At 45.5% G+C, this 21675-nt stretch overlaps 1 protein-coding gene across 3 annotated transcripts in view; it reads left to right on the top strand.

Moving 5' to 3' along the window:
* The window catches only part of ZNF740 (zinc finger protein 740), a 112272-nt gene extending 91061 nt beyond the window's left edge, over nt 1-21211 (top strand). For all 3 annotated transcript variants that reach the window (XM_030198183.1, XM_030198184.1, XM_030198182.1), the window contains exons 4-6: nt 10761-10884; nt 17559-17677; nt 19106-21211. In XM_030198183.1, coding sequence (XP_030054043.1) covers nt 10761-10884; nt 17559-17677; nt 19106-19195 — 333 coding nt within the window. In that variant the 3' untranslated portion in view covers nt 19196-21211. The remainder of the gene's footprint in view (nt 1-10760; nt 10885-17558; nt 17678-19105) is intronic.
* Nucleotides 21212-21675: the final 464 nt, after the last annotated feature.

Raw genomic sequence — 21675 nt, 5'->3', positions numbered from 1 at the left:
AACAACAGAGGGAAAGATTGGGGAGAGAGAGAAAGAGGGAAACCAACAGAGGGAAGGATTGGGGAAAGAGAAAAAGAGGGAAACCAACAGAGGGAAGGATTGGGGAGTGAGAGAAAGAGGGAAACCAACAGAGGGAAGGATTGGGGAGAGAGAGAAAGAGGGAAACCAACAGATGGAAGGATTGGGGAGAGAGGAGAAAAACAGATGGAAGGATTGGGGAGAGAGGGGAAAACAGATGGAAGGATGGGGAGAGAGAGAAAGAGGGAAAACAACAGAGGGAAAGATTGGGGAGAGAGAGAAAGAGGGAAAACAACAGAGGGAAGGATTGGGGAGAGAGAGAGAGGGAAAACAGATGGAAGGATGGGGAGAGAGAGAGGGAAGACGCTGGATGGAAGAATGCAGAAAGAAATAGGGGAGACACTGGAAGGATGGGGAGAGAAAGCAGAGCTGCTGGATGGAAAAGGGGAATAGAGAAAGACTGGAGAATAAAAGGAAGGGGCATGGGGAGAACAAGGGTGAGGAAAAGATGAAAAGCCACAGGTAGATGAAGGAAATTAAAGAATAGATAGTAAGAATGAATTAAATCTGGACAGAGAGAGAGCCTGAAAAATATTGAAGAAAGCAAAGAAAAAGGAGACAAAAATGACAAATGGCACAGAAGAGTTAAGCGAAAACAAAGGAAAGGAGAATCACAGACTGGGACCAATATGGAAAGAAAAACAGTCACCAGACAACAAAGGTAGAAAAAAATCATTTTATTTTCATTTTAGTGTTTGTAATATGTCCAATTTGAGAATTTACATTGGCTGTCTTATTTTGCACTGGGTATACTACTACTACTACTTAGCAAATCACGTTATTTTTGTCTCCTATAGTACTGTAATATTTTCAATGATGTCTGTTTATATGCGCCATGGCTGGTATAGGGGGTGTGGTTAATGTGGGTGTGGCTATCATAGGGGTGGAGCCCTATGTGGTGACCCCGCCCATAATGAGTACCGGCACCTTTTTTTCTACAAAAAAAGCACTGTGCCTTTGCCCCGTTTTGATTAGTCTTAAGTCATTGCTGCAGATCTTTAAAATGCCCTTTCAATCTCTGGGAGCTACCCTATTCAAAAAAGTATCACACATTGCCTTACATATGGTAGTATCTGGTTCATGCAGTATGTGGTAACTTGTAGCTTCACTTGCAGAAATCAGACTGGTACTCCCAAATAAACAAGCATGTCGCCTGAAAAAAAAAACTTTCAACAAGCCGCTGCTAGGAAGGGGTGCAGAACTATGGAATTCATTACCTTTAAAGGTCAGAACAACATCAGGCTACTTGAAATTCCGCCGCCTACTAAAAAAATATGGCTATTCCAAAAATTCTTCGGCCTATCAGAGAGTCCTACCCTGGGGACTCAACAATACATACAAAACAGGCAGGAGCCCTTGAATAAGAGTACCAGGATGTAGAAAGATCAAATGAACATGCCTTGGCACTCAGACCATATATAACCCAATCAATACAAGAATCACCTCCCACAAGACGCTATCACTCAATATATAAACAAGCCCCAAATATCACTTAATCAATATCCACTGTGGCTGTCAGGCAAACAAACTCCATTGTTAATGTTACACTACTGTTGATGTTATGTTTAAATGTTCCATTGTAAGTTATCATTCCACTGTAAAATACTACTCTATTGTAAATCGATTTTTGCCTGTAAACTGTCACAAAACTGATTTGTACTCTGCCTTCAACTTGAAGGTCAAGCGGACTATAAAGGCCCACATTAAATTAAATTAAAATTCAGAGGAATTAATGACTTATCTGTCAATTTTTTTTCGTTTTTTATTTTAAATGTGAAGTTAATCATGTCACATATGAAGGAAGAACCTATCCATAGTGCGACCGCACCTTGAGTATTGTGTTCAATTCTGGTCACTGCATCTCAAGAAAGATATAGCAGAATTGGAAAAGGTGTAGCAAAGGGCCACTAAAATGATAGCTGAGATGGGACGACTTCCCTATGAAGAAAGACTAAGGAGGCTAGGGCTTTTCAGCTTGAAGAAGAGGCTGAGGGGAGACATGATAGAGGTATATAAAATAATGAGTGGAGTGGAACAGGTGGATGTGAAGCGTCCACGCTTTCCAAAATTACTAGGACTAAGGGGCATGCGATGAAACTACAGTGTAGTAAATTTAAAACAAATCGGAGAAAATTTTTCTTCACCCAACGCATAATTAAACTCTGGAATTCGTTGCCAGAGAACATGGTGATGGCGGTTAGCAGAGTTTAAAAAGGGGTTAGACGGTTTTCTAAAGGACAAGTCCATAAACCACTACTAAATGGACTTGGGGAAAAATCCACAATTCCGGGAATAACATGTATAGAATGTTTTTACGTTTGGGAAGCTTGCCAGGTGCCCTTGGCCTGGATTGGCCGCTGTCGTGGACAGGATGCTGGGCTCGATGGACCCTTGGTCTTTTCCCAGTGTGGCATTACTTATGTACTTATGTATCTGATATGGAAAGCAGGTGAGCTATAACATTATTTTGATTAGTTTTCTATTGTTACTTTAAGACAGTTTTTCTCCGAGGACAAACAGGCCATATTCTCACATGTGGGGGTGATGTCATCCACCTCGCCCAGTGCAGAGCATAACAAGCTAATATAGCTTTAAGAGCATGCGCGAGTGCCTTCCCTCCCACCACATGAGCACAAGACCATCAGTCTCTTCTCATCCGCAGCGAGGAGAGAATGTGATTGTTCTGCGCTCCTCATAGCGTCTGGTGTTTGAGCATATTTTTTCTATTTTTCTACCTTCCCTTCGAGGTCTTTTTCCCTGATTTGTTTTCTTTTCGAAAGGTTCAGCTCCCTTCCTGTAGAGTTTTAATTTGATTTTCCCCATTTTTAAGTTTCCTTTATTTTTGGCGCACTCAGTAGGCCCTCAGGCCTGAGCTCTGGTTGGGCATTTGTCCCTTGATTTTTCTGGTGCTTGCCCCTTTTTCAATCACCATTGAGCCATTTGATTTGGCCATTACTGTTTTTCCTTCCATGTCATTGTAGGTTCCTAGTAGCTTTAAGTGCTGTAGCCGGTGCAATAGGACCATCTCTGGCAAAGACACTCATTCTTGGTGTCTTCATGAACATACCCATTCCAGCTGTGTTCTTTGTGTTTTTATGAAGAAAAGAACCCAGTTGGCCAGAGAGTCTCAAAGGGAAAAGATTTTTGTAGCCCAGTCCAAAACCTTGGCATCTGTATTGGCATCGACATCTGGAGTTGCACTGGTCCGTACGGCTGAGAGGCCTGTCTCAGACCCTGAGAATGGACATGCATATTGAGTGGGTCACCACCTGCCTCAATGCTGGCCGCTGTGCAGGGCACCTGGGACCGGTCAGCATCAGATCCAACCCTGGGTGACATGGGGATTCATCGTCATCCTTGGCACCAAGGAGCATCGAAGACCGGCATCGGGTGAAAGCCAAGAAGCATCAGTCACAATCCCCCTTGATGCACGGTGCCAGGAGCTCTGAGGCACCAAGGGATTTGGTCCCCAAGAAGCATTGGTGCCAGGAGGACCATTTTCCTCTGTATAGGACATGCCAGTGCGCAGGTCTCCATGCAGCCAGTATCGGGCACCCATTTCGACCCCTGCAATTCAGTAGTCTGTCTCTGAACCGGTACCACAGCCTTTCTCAATGACCTTGATCGATGAGCACATTTGGGTTATACTCTCTGAGTTCTTGGTCGGATTTTTACAACAGTGTTGATAGGCATCTGGGGTACTTGCACCAGCCGTGTCTCTTGCTGCTGCCTCACAAGGTCCTAAGCCTGCAGTGAGCTCTCCGACATTGGTGTTGCATGTGGCACCTGTGTCGACAGCCGCCTGTGTGGGCACCCCTTCAACATCGGTGGAGGAAACTTGGCCAGTGTCGAGGATGGAACCAACCACTCAACGCCCTTCTCAAGGACATGGCTCCTCTGTTTTGAGGCAGGCTTGATCTCTGCCCCCCCCCCCCCCCCCCCCCAATGAGGAGTGTTTTGCTGACACCGATGAAGAGTGTTCATGGGAGTCTGATGAGGATTCATGGTACATCTTGGAGGAGGAGTCCTATGGTATGCCATCTGACCCCTCCACTCCAGAGCACAGGAGGAAGCCTCCACCTCAGTGCCTTTCCTTCCTAGGTTTTGTCAGGAGAATGGCGGCTGCAATTCCCATTTGTTTGGAGTCGGAGGATGAACCCAGGGCTGAGATGTGCTGGAGAGGCTGTGACGGTCCACTGGATCCTAAAATATGTTCAGGTGACGAGCAGGGGGTCCCTCTGTTGGTCCCTGTCCTACCCAAGAAGGTAGACACCATGTATCTTATCCGAGCCTCAGTTGCCTCATTCCTTGGTGGTGGAATCCATGCTGAAAAGAGCCAGGAGTTGTAGGGATTATGCTTGGGCGCCTCCCGGCAGAGAAGCTAGAACCCTGGATTCTTTTGGGCAAAAGATATATTGGGTCTTTATACTCATCTCCTGTATTCAATCTTACCAGCTCTGTACAAGCTTATACTTGTTAGACTTGGTGTGCAGTATGTCTGATTTGGCAGACTCTCCCACAGGAGCAGGCCGAATCGCTTTGCCAGTTGGTCAAGTAGCAAAATGCGTGTATAAAGTTCTTGGCCAGGGGCGCCCATGACACCTTTGATGTGGTATCTAGGATCTCTGCATAGAGTATTTTGATGCGCAGACTCATGGCTGCGTCTCTCTGACTTGGATCCTGCAATCCAGCAGAGGTTGGCGGATGCCACATGCTGGAGAGAGAACCTTTTTGGAGACAAGGTGGAGAAAGTCACAGACCTCATTAAGAAACACACTGTTGACACACACTCCCACCAGATGACTTCTGCACCTTTCTCCTCATTTAGGAGGTTTTAAGGCAAGTTGAAGAGGAGGTCCCTACTTCTCTGAAACGTAGGTATGCTACTTTTTGCCAGCTTCAGCAGACTCGGTCCCAGTGTGCTTCTTCTCGGGGATGAGCTTTTGACTGGCTCCAGCAGAGCATAGCTGCAGTCAAAGTGACCATCCCAGAAGACCTACCAGTCGGGGGGAGACTGAATTTTTTCCAAAAAAGGTGGCCACTTGTATCCTCCGACCAGTGGATACTCATAAGTACATAAGTACATAAGTAGTGCCATACTGGGAAAGACCAAAGGTCCATCTAGCCCAGCATCCTGTCACCGACAGTGGCCAATCCAGGTCAAGGGCACCTGGCACGCTCCCCAAACGTAAAAACATTCCAGACAAGTTATACCTAAAAATGCGGAATTTTTCCAAGTCCATTTAATAGCGGTCTATGGACTTGTCCTTTAGGAATCTATCTAACCCCTTTTTAAACTCCGTCAAGCTAACCGCCCGTACCACATTCTCCGGCAACGAATTCGAGTCTAATTACACGTTGGGTGAAGAAAAATTTTCTCCGATTCGTTTTAAATTTACCACACTGTAGCTTCAACTCATGCCCTCTAGTCCTAGTATTTTTGGATAGCGTGAACAGTCGCTTCACATCCACCCGATCCATTCCACTCATTATTTTATACACTTCTATCATATCTCCCCTCAGCCGTCTCTTCTCCAAGCTGAAAAGCCCTAGCCTTCTCAGCCTCTCTTCATAGGAAAGTCGTCCCATCCCCACTATCATTTTCGTCGCCCTTCGCTGTACCTTTTCCAATTCTACTATATCTTTTTTGAGATACGGAGACCAGTACTGAACACAATACTCCAGGTGCGGTCGCACCATGGAGCGATACAACGGCATTATAACATCCGCACACCTGGACTCCATACCCTTCCTAATAACACCCAACATTCTATTCGCTTTCCTAGCCGCAGCAGCACACTGAGCAGAAGGTTTCAGCGTATCATCGACGACGACACCCAGATCCCTTTCTTGATCCGTAACTCCTAACGCGGAACCTTGCAAGACGTAGCTATAATTCGGGTTCCTCTTACCCACATGCATCACTCCAGATAGTTCGTCTCGGTTGCGCTGTGCATTGGTGTCGATGACTACCAAATTGCCCACCAAGAGCGTCTCACTTGAACAGCTCTCAGCCCAGGCAAGTACTTGCAGAGGAACTCTCCGCCCTTCTGTTTGAGCGCGTTCCACCAGGGTAAGAAGGGCTGCGATTCTATTCCAGGTATTTCCTTGTGTCCAAGAAAACGGGGGATGCGTCCCATCCTAGACCTAAACAAATTCCTGATCAAATAAAAATTCAGGATCGTTTTCCTGAGCACCCTTCTCCCCCCATGATTCAGGAACACCATTGGCTATGCTGTCTGGACTTAAAGGATGCATACATTCACATCCTGATACTTCCAGGTCACAGGAAGTATCTTTGGTTTTCGCTGGAGACACATCACTTCCAGGACCACGTGTTGCCTTTTGGCCTTGTGTCGGCTCCCAGAGTGTTCACCAAGTGTCTTGCAGTAGTCGCAAGACACTGGATGATTGGCTGCTGAAGAGCATGTCAAAGGACGGGGCTTAGGAATCCATGCAGAGAGCTATTTGGATTGTTGGAACTACTAGGGTTTGTTTTAAAATACCCCAAGTCCCATCTCCATCCCATTCAGCAATTGGAATTCATCGGAGCCCTGCTAGGCACGCAGCAGGTGCTGGCTTTTCTCCCTGTGCCGAGGGCAGACACTTTTGTTGCTCTTGCCTCTCAGGTCTGAGCCAGCCAGCAGGTCACAGCTCAGAAGATGTTAAGGTTGTATTGCCACATGGCCTCTACTGTTCATGCCATGCCCATGACACATCTTCACATAAGAACTGCCCAGTGGACCCTAGCTCCCCAGCTGTGCCAAGTCTTGGGGAACCTAGTGTATGTCATCCGGAGTTGATTCAATATCTCCTTTGGTGGACAATTCGGTCCAGTTTGACTGTGGAACTTCCATTCCAAATTCCTCAGCCCAAGAAAGTGCTGATGACGGATGCATCCTGCCTGGGATGGAGAGCTCATGTGGATGGACTTCACATCCAGGGTGCTTGGTCAGCTCAGGTATCAGATCTTCAGATCAAACTCCTGGAGCTACGGGCAATCTGGAACGCTCTAAAGGCTTTCGGAGATCGGTTGTCGAACCAAATTTTATTCCATTCAAACAATCCAGTTTTAATGTACTACACCAACAAGCAGGGGGTACCGCATCATGCCCACTGTGTCAGGAGGCTGTCCAGATGCGGCACTGGATGCTCCAGCATAGGATGCTCCTCAAGGTCACTTACTAGGCAAATTCAACCGTCTGGCCATCAGACTGAGCAGGGTCATTTAACCGCAAGAGTGGTCACTCAACATGGGCGCTCATGAGATCTTCCGAGTGTGGGGCACCCCCTCAGTGGATTTCGAGATTCCACCAAGAGGTGTTACTCTTTCAAGTGGTTTGTTGACTGGTGTGAGGGCAAGGCCCTGGACCCCCTTTCTTGCCCTACACAGACGCTGCTTGAATACCTTCTACACCTCTCTGAGTCTGGTCTCAAGACCAACTCTGTAGTTCACCTTAGTGCAATTAGTGCTTACCATTGCCGTGTAGAGGATAGGCCCATCTGTGAACAGCCTCTAGTTGTTCGTTTTATGAGAGATTTGCTTTTAACAGAACCTCCTGTCAAACCTCTGCATGTTCCATGGGACTTCAGCATTGTCCTCACCCTGCTGGTGAAAGCTTCTTTTGATCCACTGGACTCCTGTCATCTGAAGTACATGACTTGGAAGGTCTTGTTTTTGGCGGCTGTTATCTTCATACCCTAGTGGTGGATCCACCTTACTCTAAATTTCATCACAACAGAGTAGTTCTCCACATGCGCCCTAAGTTCCTGTCTAAGGTTGTCTGAGTTCCATCTGAACCAGTCAATCATTCTTCCAACATTCTTACCAAAACCTCATGCCCATCCTGGTGAAAGCACTCCTTGGACTGCAAGTGAGCATTGGCCTTTTAATTGGAGCAGACTAGGCCTTACAGAAAGTCGACTCAGCTTTTTGTTTCTTTTGATCCTAACAGGATGGGGGTCGCCATCAGGAAACACACTATTTCCAATTGGCTGGCAGATTGCATTTCATTCACTTATGCCCAGGCTGGGCTGACTCTTGAGAGTCATGTCAAGGGTCTCATAATATCAGAGCCATGGCTGCATTGGTAGCTCACTTGAGGTCAGCTTCCATCGATGAAATTTGCAAGGCTGCAACGTGGTCTTCAGTCCACACATTCACATCTCATTACTGCCTTGAGCAGAATACCTGACACAACAGTCAGTTTGGACAGACAGTTCTTCAGAATTGTTTGGGGTCTAGAATCCAACTGTACTCTCCTAGGCCCATTTATTTCTGTTCCAGACTGCACTGTCACACAGTTGTATATAGTTTCAGGTTAATTACTTCTTTTGCCCTCAGCGTTGCAAGGTCCACTTGACCAATGGTGGTGGTTTTCAGTGTGCCTAGTAGCTAGGGGTTCCCACATGTAAAAATATGGTCTGTTTGCCTCGGAGAAAGCGAAAATACCTGTGGCAGGTATTCTCCGAGGACAGCGGCAATTCATTCTCGCATACTTTCCCACTTCCCCTTTGGAGTTGATTCTATGCTATGTTGTTGTACTGATGGCCCCACGCTCTTGTAGCAGGTGGGAAGGCACTCATGCATGCATGGTGGGGACGCTGTGTGTGCTCTTAAAGCTTGTTTAAGCTGTGCATTGGGTGATGTGGATGACATCCCCCCACATGTGAGAATGAATGACTTGCTGTCCTCAGAGAATACCTGCTACACGTAAGTATCTTCACTTTATTGAAAACAAGCCGTAAAGCCTGTTACAATGGGCGAAATTTCTGTTGTATGTAATGAAATAGCAAAACGGGGAAGATTTCTGAAATGTAATTTAAAAGTTGATGAACATAATGTCAGTTGATGTGTATAGTACAGGTTTATATACTATGTTTTTTGTGTAAACAGCATTAGATCCTTCAGAATTTGAACTTTGTTATTGTTAGACTTATGTGATTTCCCATGTCCCTTATTGTTCAAATTTTTTCGGTGTGTGTGTGTGAGAGAAAGTGTTTGTGCACCTGTCTGAAAGAGAGAGAGTGAGAGTGAGTTCAGAGAGAGAGAGAGAGAGAGTGAGTGTGTATGTGCGTGTGAGAGAGAGAGAGAGAAAGTGTGTGTGTATGCGTCTGTCTGAAAGAGAGAGAGAGTCAAGGAAGGAGAAGATAAATTTCTCTCTGCTTTCCCGAGCTTCTCTCTTTCTTTTTGGCCTGTCCACTGCCCCAGCCGAACAGCTGATCCACGCCGGTCTGCTCCCTGCTCTGCCGCTCTCACTCCCTGCAGCATCCCTTCGCCAATGCAGGACGCAGCCAAAACTTGACGCCGCCCTGACCCCCGAAAATGAATGGGTCGCCACAGCTCCCACGGCCTGTCTCCCGGATCGCCGCTTCAGCCCTGCAGCAACTTACTGAGCTGCCGACATGCCCTCAGGTGACTGTCCTGGTGGGATCATCCGCGTGCTGGCTCTTGATTTGCCTGGCAGCAGGGTCGATCTGGTCCTGTCTCTAACCACGTTGGGAGAGACCAGGATATTTTGTGTGTGTATGTGTGTGTGAGAGAGAGACAGTGACTGTGTGAGAGAGAGAGAAAGTGTGTGTGTGCGCTTGTCTGAAGGGAGAGAGTGTGAGAGTGAGTTCAGAGAGAGTGAGAGACAGAGAAAGTGTGTGTGTGCGTCTGTCTGAAAAGAAAGAGAGAATCAAGGAAGGAAGAAGTAAAATTTCTCCCCGCTTTTGTTTGTTTTGTAAAAGTACAGGAGGTAATAATGTGTGGGTGTCACACAACTTTGCAGGCTCTGAACTCTGCAGCTATTTCTCTTGGGCTGGTAGGGGTGCTTCTTAGGATCGACGCTCATGTGTTCGGTACTCTAGTTGCACGGTCTGCAGCTTTATGGTAGTGACACACTCTAAGCATTGTCCAGTGTGTCAGTGACATTCTCTAAATGCCTCCAGTCACTGTGCTTTTTGTATGAGAGAACAGCCTGTACCTTTCTCAGCATCTATGTTGGTGGCACCGGGGTTGGGACCAGTATATGCTTTGGTGGCAGCAGGGGAGTTGATGGAGCAGCATTCAAGGACAGTTCCAGTTTCAGTGGGAACCGCTGCCATCTTGAATCCCCTGCCACCTCCTGACTTGCCGCCGCGTCTGCAATCTGTCACAGCAGGAGCAGATGCAGCGCTTTCTGCTCCAGCAACGGTGGATTTTTGCCCCAATTTTGTGTTGGCCATATAAAGGGCCTTCTCTCTGTCCCCGCCGGTAATGATCGTCCACAGCAGCCGGTCAGGAGCGCTGGCATGGGGTGCCCCAGGACACGAGAAGCATGCGGGCCGGCCCGTGTTTGGCGAGCGACAGCTGCCGGCTGATTTCAACGGCACGTACAGAGAAACCTGTGACATGACGTCGGGAGAGATCTGTGACGTGCCGCGCATGTGAGCGGCAAGTCGGTCACTCTTCATTTATATAGTAGGATATCATAGAAGACCAACATACTCAGGTTTTGAATAATATGAAAACTGTCCTCTGCCGGCATCAAAGTAAGACCTCCAAGGAAGCAGAGTCAGGACAGCACTAGGGGTTTTTGTTTGTATTTTAGTATTACCATTTTGTCATTTTTTAAAATGTTACATAGCATAAAGGACTTGAAGCTTGTCTTTAGCAGTTGGTGTCATGAGAGAAGGTGACGTTGTGCTGTGCCTTACAGGTGGTGATGATTGAACAGAATGGAACTTACCAGATGACCATCCCTAAGAATTTTATTTGTGAGCACTGCTATGGAGCTTTCAGGAGCAGCTATCATTTGAAGAGACACATCTTCATCCATACAGGTAAGGAATGTTGGTTCATTGCTGTCATGATACGTGTGAAACTAACCCAGTTAGAGACATTGCCCCCAATGAAGGAAAATTTGAGATCATCTCCAACATACCCTGACACAGGAGTGAGGTTTATTCCTGTCATGGAATGTCAAAATTTATCCATTAAAAGACATTACCTCCGTGGCCGCATTATGCACGACATAGATAGTTTGATCAGCCAGGCTTCCCAATCCAAAGCTGCATATGCAAAAAGTAAGAAACCCTCCCCCCAGATGACTAGCCCTCCAGTGAGAAAAAGTAACTGCTTTTGAAGGAGGTCTTGAACTGTGAATCTAGTTTGAGCTTTGGACTCTGCTTTTGTTGATATTTGATTCTGAGGTGGCTGTTCAGGTTTTTTTGGGGCTCGGAGTGTGACCCAGATGTGCTGTGTGATTTATTTTTATTTTTGTCAGGCTTGAGTAGAAATGACAGAGAAGAACTATCTTGGCTCATTTTATTGCTGAATAACTGGCTTTAAAGACAAAGGTGGCAAGTGTAGGTGGAGTATGATGGCTTGGCCAGCAAGTTAACTGTGTAGCAGGCAGGATGAGGTCCTCGTATTTGCTAGCAAACAAGCATCCTTTCAGTGCAGAAGCTTTCATGTGTGTGCTTACAAAGTGGTACACTACCTAGAACCTTCTGACATTTCTGTGTGATTTTTTTAAAAATTTATTTATAAAGGTCTTTATTTAGCATTGACAACGTATAACAGCAATCAACAATCCAACTTTGGTAATGCAGAACATAATATGTGGTCTACCTCGACCAATAACATAGAGTATAAAATATGGAAACATTCACCATAACTAAAATCAATGCTGCAAGAACTATCTAATGGACCTCCAATTTTTGCCTTTTAAATATTGTTATAATTATATTATCCTTCCCAACAACGACCCCCTCCCCTACTCTAATCCAACCCCCTTCCCCCATCCTCCCCCCCAACCCCCCCATCCCTTTCCAACATTCTTCCATGAGCAAATCCAACATCATGTCAGCCATCTGCTTTCACACCGAACAAGCTGTCACAAAAGGATTCCACACCTGCTCCCACTTTGACATTGTTTTCTTTTTCTCTGCAGTCAAACGGTCCATTTCACATATAAACCAAACCTTTGATATCTACCTCACCACCGAAGGAACCTTAGGTGACTTCCAACTCTGAGCCAAGTTAATACGGGCTGCATGTAAGGCTCCCTTAAGCAACCTAAATTGGGAATCTGTAAGACCCGCAGCTCTCAACCCCAGCAAGAAGACTGCAAGATGCCACTTCACAGTTCTACCCATCCAGACCTGAATCCGGGACTGCACCCCCTTCCAGTAGGCTTTCGCCTTAGGGCAGGTCCACCAGATGTGACCCATAGTCCCCAAACTCCCACAGCCTCTCCAGCACTTATCCGAGGTTGAACCAAACGTGGTGTAATCTCACAGGAGTAAGATACCACCTATAAAATACCTTAATAGCGTTCTCCTTCAAAGCGACCGAAAGAGAGGCCTTCGAAAGACCTCTGTCTAGGTGCAACCAAGATGCCTCTGATAAAGTAAAATTTAGTTCAGTTTCCCATTTCTTCCTATGCAAGGTATAAGGTTGAAGACGCAACATCAGGTGTCCATACAGAGTTGTTATCATTCCCCTGTACTCCTATTATCCACACACATTTCTTCCAACAGTGTAACATCTCGAGTTAATGTCTCTTTATGTGCTGTAAGCCGCAATAAGTGCTTCAGTTGTAAATAAGCATATCGATCACTCAGCGGAATCCTATAGGATTCTACCAACTTCTCAAAAGGAACCACCTCATCTCCCTCGTATAGCTGCCCCCATAGGTCCAATCCCAACTTCGCCCAACGCTGAAATACAGTGTTAGCAATCCCTGGCTCGAACACGGGGTTATCCCCTATGAGCGCAAGCCTAGACAGCAAGGGCTGTCGAACCGCAAACAAAAGATCCCAATAATAAAATGTAGCCTGTACTGTAGGTGGAAAACAGTCCACCCTACCGCCTATATTTAGAGGGGAGCCACATCAAATGTCCCAGGGAACGAGTACCAACCATATCTTGTTCAGTGTGCACCCACAATTTATGATCCTCCCTCCTAAACCACTCTATCGCCGATCTCGACTGCGCCACGCAATAATACCAAAAAAGATTTGGTACCCCCAATCCCCCCTCTCGTGTGGACTTATACAAAAAGGTTTGCGGTAATCGTGGTCTCTTTTGATTCCAAATAAAACGAACTAATTTATCTTGCAAACTAGAGAGATAAGAACGCGGCAAACGTAATGGTAATACCTGAAACAAGTACAATAGACGAGGGAGGATATTCATTTTAAGCGCCGCAATCTCCCAAACCAGGAAAGACCCATAGAATTCCATCGTTCCAAATCCCTTCCAATTGCCTGTTGAAGAGGCAAGTAGTTAACTGCAAACAATTCTGATAAGTTCCATGGAATCTGTACCCCGAGGTACCTAATATCCCTCGCAGCCCACTTAAATGCAAAAAAGTTCGTCAAAGTTTCCATCATCTGAGGAACCGCCATCCCTATGGACTTACTCGCATTCATCTTATAACCAGACGCTGCCGAATATGCCTCAATTTCCTTCAGTAAATTTGGAAGAGATACCCATGGCTTGGTCAAAGACAAAAGGACATCATCCGCAAAAAGGGAAATCTTAAATTCCTTCCCTCTCACCATCACACCGTAATATCCTCATTATCCCGAATTGAGGCTGCTAGAGGCTCCATCGCCAGAGCAAATAGAAGAGGAGACAACGGGCAGCCCTGTCTAGTACCCCTTTCCAATTTAAAAAAGCCTGAATGACCCCCATTGACCCTAACACAAGCCACAGGTGAGGCATAAAAGGCTCTAATCCAGGAAAAGTAAAACGGACCCACACCAAACCTATTCAAGACCTTATCCAGATACCCCCAATGCACCCTGACAAAGGCCTTTTCTGCATCTAGGCCTAGCAAGACTACCGATATGTCTTTGACTTGTGATACGTAGAGTAAGTCCAAAGTCCTCCTGATATTATCCATAGCCTGCCTATTTGCCACAAACCCAACCTGATCCGGATGGATCAGCTGAGGGAGTACCAATGACAGTCTGTTAGCAAGCACTTTCGCCAGAATTTTTACATCTGTATTCAAGATAGAAATCGGATGATAGGAAGGACACATAGAGGGGCATAATCGAACGTCGCCGGCCAAATAGATCGCCGGCGATCTATGTTGGCGGCGGCGCTACAGCTGGCTGGAACCGTATTATCGAAAAAGATGGCCGGCCATCTTTTTTGTCGATAATATGGTTTAGCCCGGCCAAATGCCATGGAATTCGCCGGGTTTGAGATGGCCGGGTTTGTTTTTCAGCGATAATGGAAAGTTATGTCGTCCATCTCAAACCCCGGCCAAATTCAAGGCATTTGGCCGTGGGAGGAGCCAGCATTTTTAGTGCACTGGCCCCCCTGACATGCCAGGACACCAACCAGCCACCCTAGGGGTCACTGCGGTGGACTTCAGAAAAGCTCCCAGGTGCATAGCTCCCTTACTTTGGGAGTTGAGCCCCCCAAACCCACTACCCACAAATGTACTGCACCCATTAAATTTGCTCCAGGGACCTGCATACAGCCTCTAGGACTTATTGCTGCTGTATAACTATGGCACACCAGTTCACACCTGAAGACTAATCTCTCTGAAAAAGTCCTTTCTTGAAATAAGCACGTTTACTCACAGTTAACTGCAGATCAGAGGTTGTGCCCCACTGGCAAAGAGTCCCCAGGTACTAAGATTAGTAGTAGGTCAGAGCTGGCACAGTGGTGTACAATGCCCTCTTTCAGCACCATTCAAGGTAAGAACTACGTTCTCTAACGTGGGTAACACAGGAAAGGGAACTAAAACTGGCTTACAAAAATGGCCACTACCGCATGGACTACAACAGGAAACAAAACAGGGCACACTCTGACCCAGTTGGCAGGGGGGAAAGCACCATGGGAGTAGAGCCCAGTACCCCACACCCACCACAATACATTGCTAATGTGACTCTGCAGGGCACCTAACAGAAAAGGTGTCACACTCACCCGAGAGCCACATCACAACCAGGGAAAGGCTGTCGGAGGATACAACACATTCTGCTGTCATGGAGGTGGGTACAGCATTTGAGGCTGGCATACAGGCTGGCAAAAAAGGTTTTTAGTTTTATTTTTTTAGTATGGAAGGGGGGTTGGTGACCACTGGGGGAGTATGGGGAGGTCATCCCCCATTCCCTCCAGTGGTCATCTGGTCAGTTGGGGCACCTTTTTGAGGCTTGGTCGTGAAAATAAAAGGACCAAGTAAAGCCGGCGAAATACTGCTTAACGCCGCTTTTTTTTTTTCCATTATCGGCAAAAGCTGGCCATCTAGTAGCCACGCCCATGTCTCGCCTTCGCTAATCTACCAACACGCCCCCTTGAACTTTCGCCGGCGACGCAACGGGAAAGTGGCAATGCTGTCAAAAATGCTGCTTTCGATTATACCGATTTCGCCGCTTTTAAGAAATTGCCGGCCATCTCCCGATTTGTGTCGGAAGATGGCTGGCGATCACTTTCGATTATAAGCTGGAAGTCTTATCTTTCCATGGCTTAGGAATAACAGCCAACCAAGCCTCCATCATTGATGATGGCAAAAGTGCCCCCTCCCGCACTGAATTAATTACCATTACCAGATATGGGGCTAACTCCCCCGCATAGGCCTTATAAAACTCATTCGTAAACCCGTCTAGGCCAGGAACTTTACCGGCCGGCAGCTCTTTAATAACCTTCAGCACCTCTCCTACTGTCACTGAGGCATCCAACTTCTCTCTCTGACACTCCGACAACCCTGGCAAATCTCTCTTGGCTAAGTAGTTATCAATCTCCTCATCTTGTACAGTGGCATCCTGCATGTATAACTTCTTATAGAACTGTGCGAAGCATTCCTGAACTTGAGCAGATTTATGGACCTGTTCCCCACCCTTATCCCTCACTCGCAAGATATGTTTATCAGCTCTCATCTGTCTCAATTTAGTTGCCAATAAGCGACCTGGATTATTAGTGCATTTGTAGTGAACTTGTTTCAAATGTGCATGCACAAACTTCAGACTCTCATCATGCAACACAGCCAGTTCCAACCTCACAGCCTGAAGCCTCCTAAGGTCAGACACCGACCCAGTAGCCTTGTATCTAGCCTCCAAAACCCCCAGTCTATCCATACAATCTTTCAAACGTACCTTTTGATCTCGGTTGCGTTTACTAGCACACTTTATAAAATAGCCCCTTGATACTGCCTTGAAAGCATCCCACACTGTACCCAACGATGGTCCCAACTCAAGATTCAGATCAAAGTACTCTCTTAGAATAGGAACAAAATTCTTAACAATTTCTGGATCTTGTAACAAGCAATTATTAAGTGAACATCTCTGATCCTTAAGCTCCTCTCTCAGCGAGGGGAGAATAGCCCAAACAGGTGCATGGTCCGAAATAGTTATATGCCCAATGAAAGAATCCCCTCCCCCCTCTGACAAAGTCTTATCTAATAGCTCTTTTGAGCAGGGACTGTCTCTTTGTATCAGGTGTTCAGCGCTGCGTGCGTCTGGTAGCGCTATACAAATGCTAATAATAATAATAATAGCAAATAGTCCAATCGGGAGTGGGATAGATGAACATGTGAATAAAAGGTGTAATCTCGAACTCTCGGGTGTCCAATTCGCCATGCATCATAGAGACCCATTGAGTCCACAAAACTCCCCAAGGCTTTAGAAATCTTATAGTCAATCGCAGCAGGAGAAGTAGATTTGTCCATCCTAGGCTGCATAGTAGCATTAAAATCCCCTGCTACCAACAACTTGCCCCAAACAAAATTCAGTAAAACCCTCTGAAGTCGTACATAAAACTGTTCCTGTCTCTCATTAGGGGCATAAACACACGCCAGAGTAAACTCCTCCTGTTCCAAAAGGACATGCAAGAACAAGTAACGACCTTCAGGGTCTCTCTTTAAATGTAAAAGTTGTACCTGCACGTCTCTATGGAACATAATGGCCACTCCCCTCTTTTTTGCTCCCTGTGAATCAGAAGCAAAGTACACACTAGGATATTGCGGGGAACTTAATAAACCCCCCCGCCTTCTTTAACAAGTGGGTCTCCTGCAGGAAGACCACATGTGGATGAACAAGTCTCAATTCTGTAAACAGGGAATGTCTTTTGTATGGTGTGTTTAAGCCTTTAACATTATAAGACAAGATCTTGAAGTCAGCCATGTACTGTATTCCAGGTTAGGCAAACAAACATTGGAAAGAGCCCCTCCCCCCTTACAATCAAATTCAACATTCCCACATATAGCCCCACCTGTTTCCCCCCCCCCCCATGTCCCCCCCAGAAACCCCCATCTCCCCCCACTCCCACCTCCCATTCCCCCCCCCCCTTACCCACTCGTCATTCATACCCCCACCAAACAGCGCCCACAGGCCCTGAATGGGAAGGACAAGGAAGTCCCCCCAAAGACTAAATAACCCCCTTCTCGTCTAACATTAACCCCATCCACACGTCCCCACTCATGTTTATTATTGTACCAGCAAATATGACATCCAACCTGACAACGGAACCCTCACTCTGTGTGATTTTTTTTTTGCAGGTGAAAAACCATTTCAGTGCGATGTGTGTGATATGAAGTTTATCCAGAAGTATCACCTAGAGCGCCACAAGAGAGTGCACAGCGGGGAAAAACCCTATCATTGTGAACGCTGCCAACAGGTATGAGCAGTCATTTGGTGGAGCAAGGCAGGCAAGGGTTGTGGAATGAGGCAGAGGATAAGTTACTCCTGTGATGGAAGATTTAGATCTCTAAGTCTACCTCTGTTTTTGTGTCAAGGGCATGGGACATGTCCATTTTTTTTGCATATCTCCTTCTAGACTAATGTCTGTGCTTCATAACCTTCAGTTCATCAGTAAGCCATGAAAACAACACGCAGTTATTGCTAAGCCAAATGGGCCTTTTTGAGCAGCGTGTAAGCTGCTGAGTGATAGACACATCTGTTGACATACTGGGCATCTCACCAAAGTGTTTCATGAAATTAGGGGCCTCCTGGAAACCACTGGATCCAGTGTGGAACCTGGTGCAAAGACCAGAGTGAGTTTTAACTAAAATTTGTTACAAAATAAATGTTGGCGTTTAGATGTCGACATTCAAAGGAGAGGCTTCTGCCAGGTTAAATTGCAGTGACCAGCACAAATGCTAATATTCAGCAACACTTAACCAAAATAAAGCCACTGCATATTGGGACTGACTGACTCACCAGTTAGGGGGCAATTTTCTACAGGTTGCCTAAAGTTAGGCGCCAGGATGATGCATACAGAGTGCAAATTTTATATCGGAAATTACACATGCAATTGCTGTTTATAAAATACCTAAGTCCGCAGTTACACGCCTAACTTTAGGCGCGAGCATATACGCTACCTCAGTGGTTGCTGTAAACGTAACTGACAGTACTTTATAACCTGTGCATATAAGTGCTAGGCACATGCCTGATCCGCCCATCCGAGGTCCCATTGTGTTATGGATATTCCCACTAAGGACAGTTAAAATACATATATACAAATTAGTGCCAATTAGCATTAATTAACATCACTTATAGACAATTATTGATTAATGCCAATTAGCAGCTAATTTACCAATTAAGTTATGCAAGTAACTGGCACTATTCTATAACTTACATGTGCAAATTGTGTGATAAGCTTCAAATTGTGCATGCAACTTTATAGAATTAGGGGGTTAGTGCTGGGGCATTCTGGGGTGGAATCAGAGAAAAGCCAGGAGTTCATATACCCAGATAATTATCTGATTAACTTAGGATAGGAAAAAGGCTGTGCTGTCCAGGTACCATCTGAATATCATTAATACCAGACAACTCCTGGCAGGCCACCGGTTACTGGGATACCCAATTTCAGTAGACAGAGAGAGGCTGGCATTGAATGTCCAGACATAATTCAGCTGGTGGTGGCCAATGTTAAAAAAAAAAACTAGTCACTGCCAGCTGATAGTGTATAACACTCTGTGGTGGTATCTTACATGCTGTATAGTGAACAATGTAACCTGTAGTACTGTTGCTGTATGACTTCTTTATTTCTTCCCCCCCCCCCCCCCCCCCCCCCCCCCCCCCCCCCCCCCCCCCCCCGCTTTAGGCCTTCTCTCGGACAGACCGGTTACTGAGGCACAAGAGAATGTGCCAAGGATGCCGAGCAAAGGCTCCCGAGGACCAGTTCCTGCTTTAGAAATGGAGATGGGACAGTAATTAGGGGAAGGCAGCCCTTTTCCCTGTAAATTCCACCAGTGCAAGTTTCACCCAAAAGGGAAGTCGAGAGCCCTGAGAATAGTATTCAGAAGAGTCACACTCGGCACTTTATGCTCTGTGTGTTCAGACTTTCTTGAGGACCTCCCCAAGGGTCGTTTGCATTTGAAGACTTGTCCTGCTTCAACATCTGGGCATTCTTCACAAAGTGCATTAAAGGTCAGATTAATGAACTGAGGCACCAGTGTTTTCTTTTCAGACTGATTGACAGTACATTGACAGTACACTGGTAACATTTCAGTGGTTTTGATAGAAGAGTGGACTGAAGATACATGGATTGTGAAATTCGTGGACCGTATTCAGTGTGAAAGAGCATGGACCAGTCCTTTTTTAAGCTTTTGGGTTTTTTTTTTTTTTTTTTTGGTTTTTTTTTTTTTGTATTTGAAGTTTATGAGAGAATTGCAAAAAATAATTGCAGAACTGTCAAACTTGGTGTAATTTAATGCTAAAAATGCCAACTGTCCTGATACTCCTGATCTTGTGGTCTACACATCTTCACACACTACCAGAAAAACTAAACCCACTATTAAGGTGTTGATGTATGCAAATCAGAATCCAAGTGCCTGGACGTATTCTGGATTTGCAGTGCTCTGTTTGTGGGAATATTTTCCAGGAGTCTTACTAAGATGGGTTGGGTTCTTCAAGAAATGCTATTAAAGGACCTCCAGACTCCAGCAGTATTGCACAAATAAAGATGAGGAATGACAATATTGATCATAATGCCTATGAAATGTTTACTTTGTAAGCTTATTTGAAGTTCTTAAAATTGCTGTATCTTTCATTTGTGGGTGCTGACAAACTTAGGAAAGTTGCAGACAAACAAACGTCACACACGTTGATATTTATGCGAACACATGTCTGTCATTCCCAGCATCTGGGCGAATCCAGTGTACATTAGTTTGATATGTGTCTGTGTGGAGAGAACGCCTTTAAACGGAAGACTTTTTTTTTTTTTTAAGGAATTTTAAGGACATGACAGTGAAATTGATTATGTGTGGGCATGATCCCACTGGTTATGTATACTGAGTATTACTTAGCAAACGGTCAAAAGCATTTCCTTTTAAATGGCTCATTCACAGGCTGAGTAGTGGAATATGCCACATGCTTCTGCCAGAGGTTTTGTGGAACCTCCTTTTTGGAATTAGATAGTCGATTTACACTCTTGTCCATGTTTTTCTGACTTAAGCAACCCATATCTGCAAAGTGTGTGTGTTGAGTCTGTTCTACATTTTTTTATCAAGTATTTCTTGTTTTCCTATCAGAACACAAGCATGGACTGGCCATACAGAATGGGCTCTTTTTTAAATGTAGTTTTTTTTAATGACCACATAAATGTGTGTGTTTTTTATCATTTTGAGTGAGGCTGTCCTTTTATGTGAAATACTTAGAATATTTAATAAATGAAATTTTTGCTAGCATGTGCTTTGTTTTTTATTTCTTTATTGTACAAACTAGCCCAAACTAGGGGGTTGTGTCCCGCTACCAGCAGCTGGAAACAGAGAAAAAAAGCTCATGCGCTGATGGCACTTCCCTTATAGGGGGAGGGGACTGGTGCAGCCTTCAGCTCTTCAGCATTTCAGTCCCCAGCAGATGGTGGAGATGTGGCCTGGTGTAGCATCTAGAAAGTAGGCTGTTTCTGGGTCTAATTGAGGCCCAGGTTCCCAGTGAAAAATACATTGAGTCTTGCGAGGAAGAAGTGATTCCTCAGGCAATATCCCTGTTGGGACTCATTCTCCTTTCTTCTTGGGGGTCTGGATTCCAGTGCTGCTGAGTTTGTCACCTGCTGGTTCTTGGTGACTTTACTTCCTTGGTGGATCCAACAGTAGAAGCTACAGCCAGCACACTCACTATATCAGTGTTTCTCAACTTGTTCAAGTCGAGTACCTCCTAGGTCGCACAAGTTTCAACTGAGTACCCCTGAGCTGCAATCAGTAGAGACTTTGAAATTGAAATTTCAAAACAGACATACACTAATCACAAAATTATTTTTTCTACTTTGTGTTGTGTGGTTATTTTATTTTTCTAAAATTGGTCTGACTCTGGTTTCCACTTTCCACCATCTTCACATAACACATCACACATATTTATCTCTCCTTTTCAGCTTTCTTGAAATTATTTTTCTGCCTTTGTCTACATTTAATTCAGTCTTCAATTTCACTCTTTTTATTGCATCTACGTACAGCTTCCCATCTTTTTTCCTCACCCTGACTCTCCTATTCCCCTTGCTCTTATTCCCATCTTTCACTGTCCTCTTTCCTCTCTCCATCCTACCATCCAGCATCTTCCTTTTTTCTCTCTCCTCTTGTGTCTAACCTCACACCTTCTGCTCCCCCCAGTCACTGCTGCTGCTTTTCCAATTTAGCAGCTGCAAAACAAACGCCAATTAATGCGGCTGCAGTCTTT

This window comes from Microcaecilia unicolor, chromosome 3 (genome assembly GCF_901765095.1).
Source record: "Microcaecilia unicolor chromosome 3, aMicUni1.1, whole genome shotgun sequence".
Taxonomy (NCBI): domain Eukaryota; kingdom Metazoa; phylum Chordata; class Amphibia; order Gymnophiona; family Siphonopidae; genus Microcaecilia; species Microcaecilia unicolor.
The sequence above is the reverse complement of the archived record's forward strand: the minus strand, read 5'-3'. Positions and strand labels throughout refer to the sequence as shown.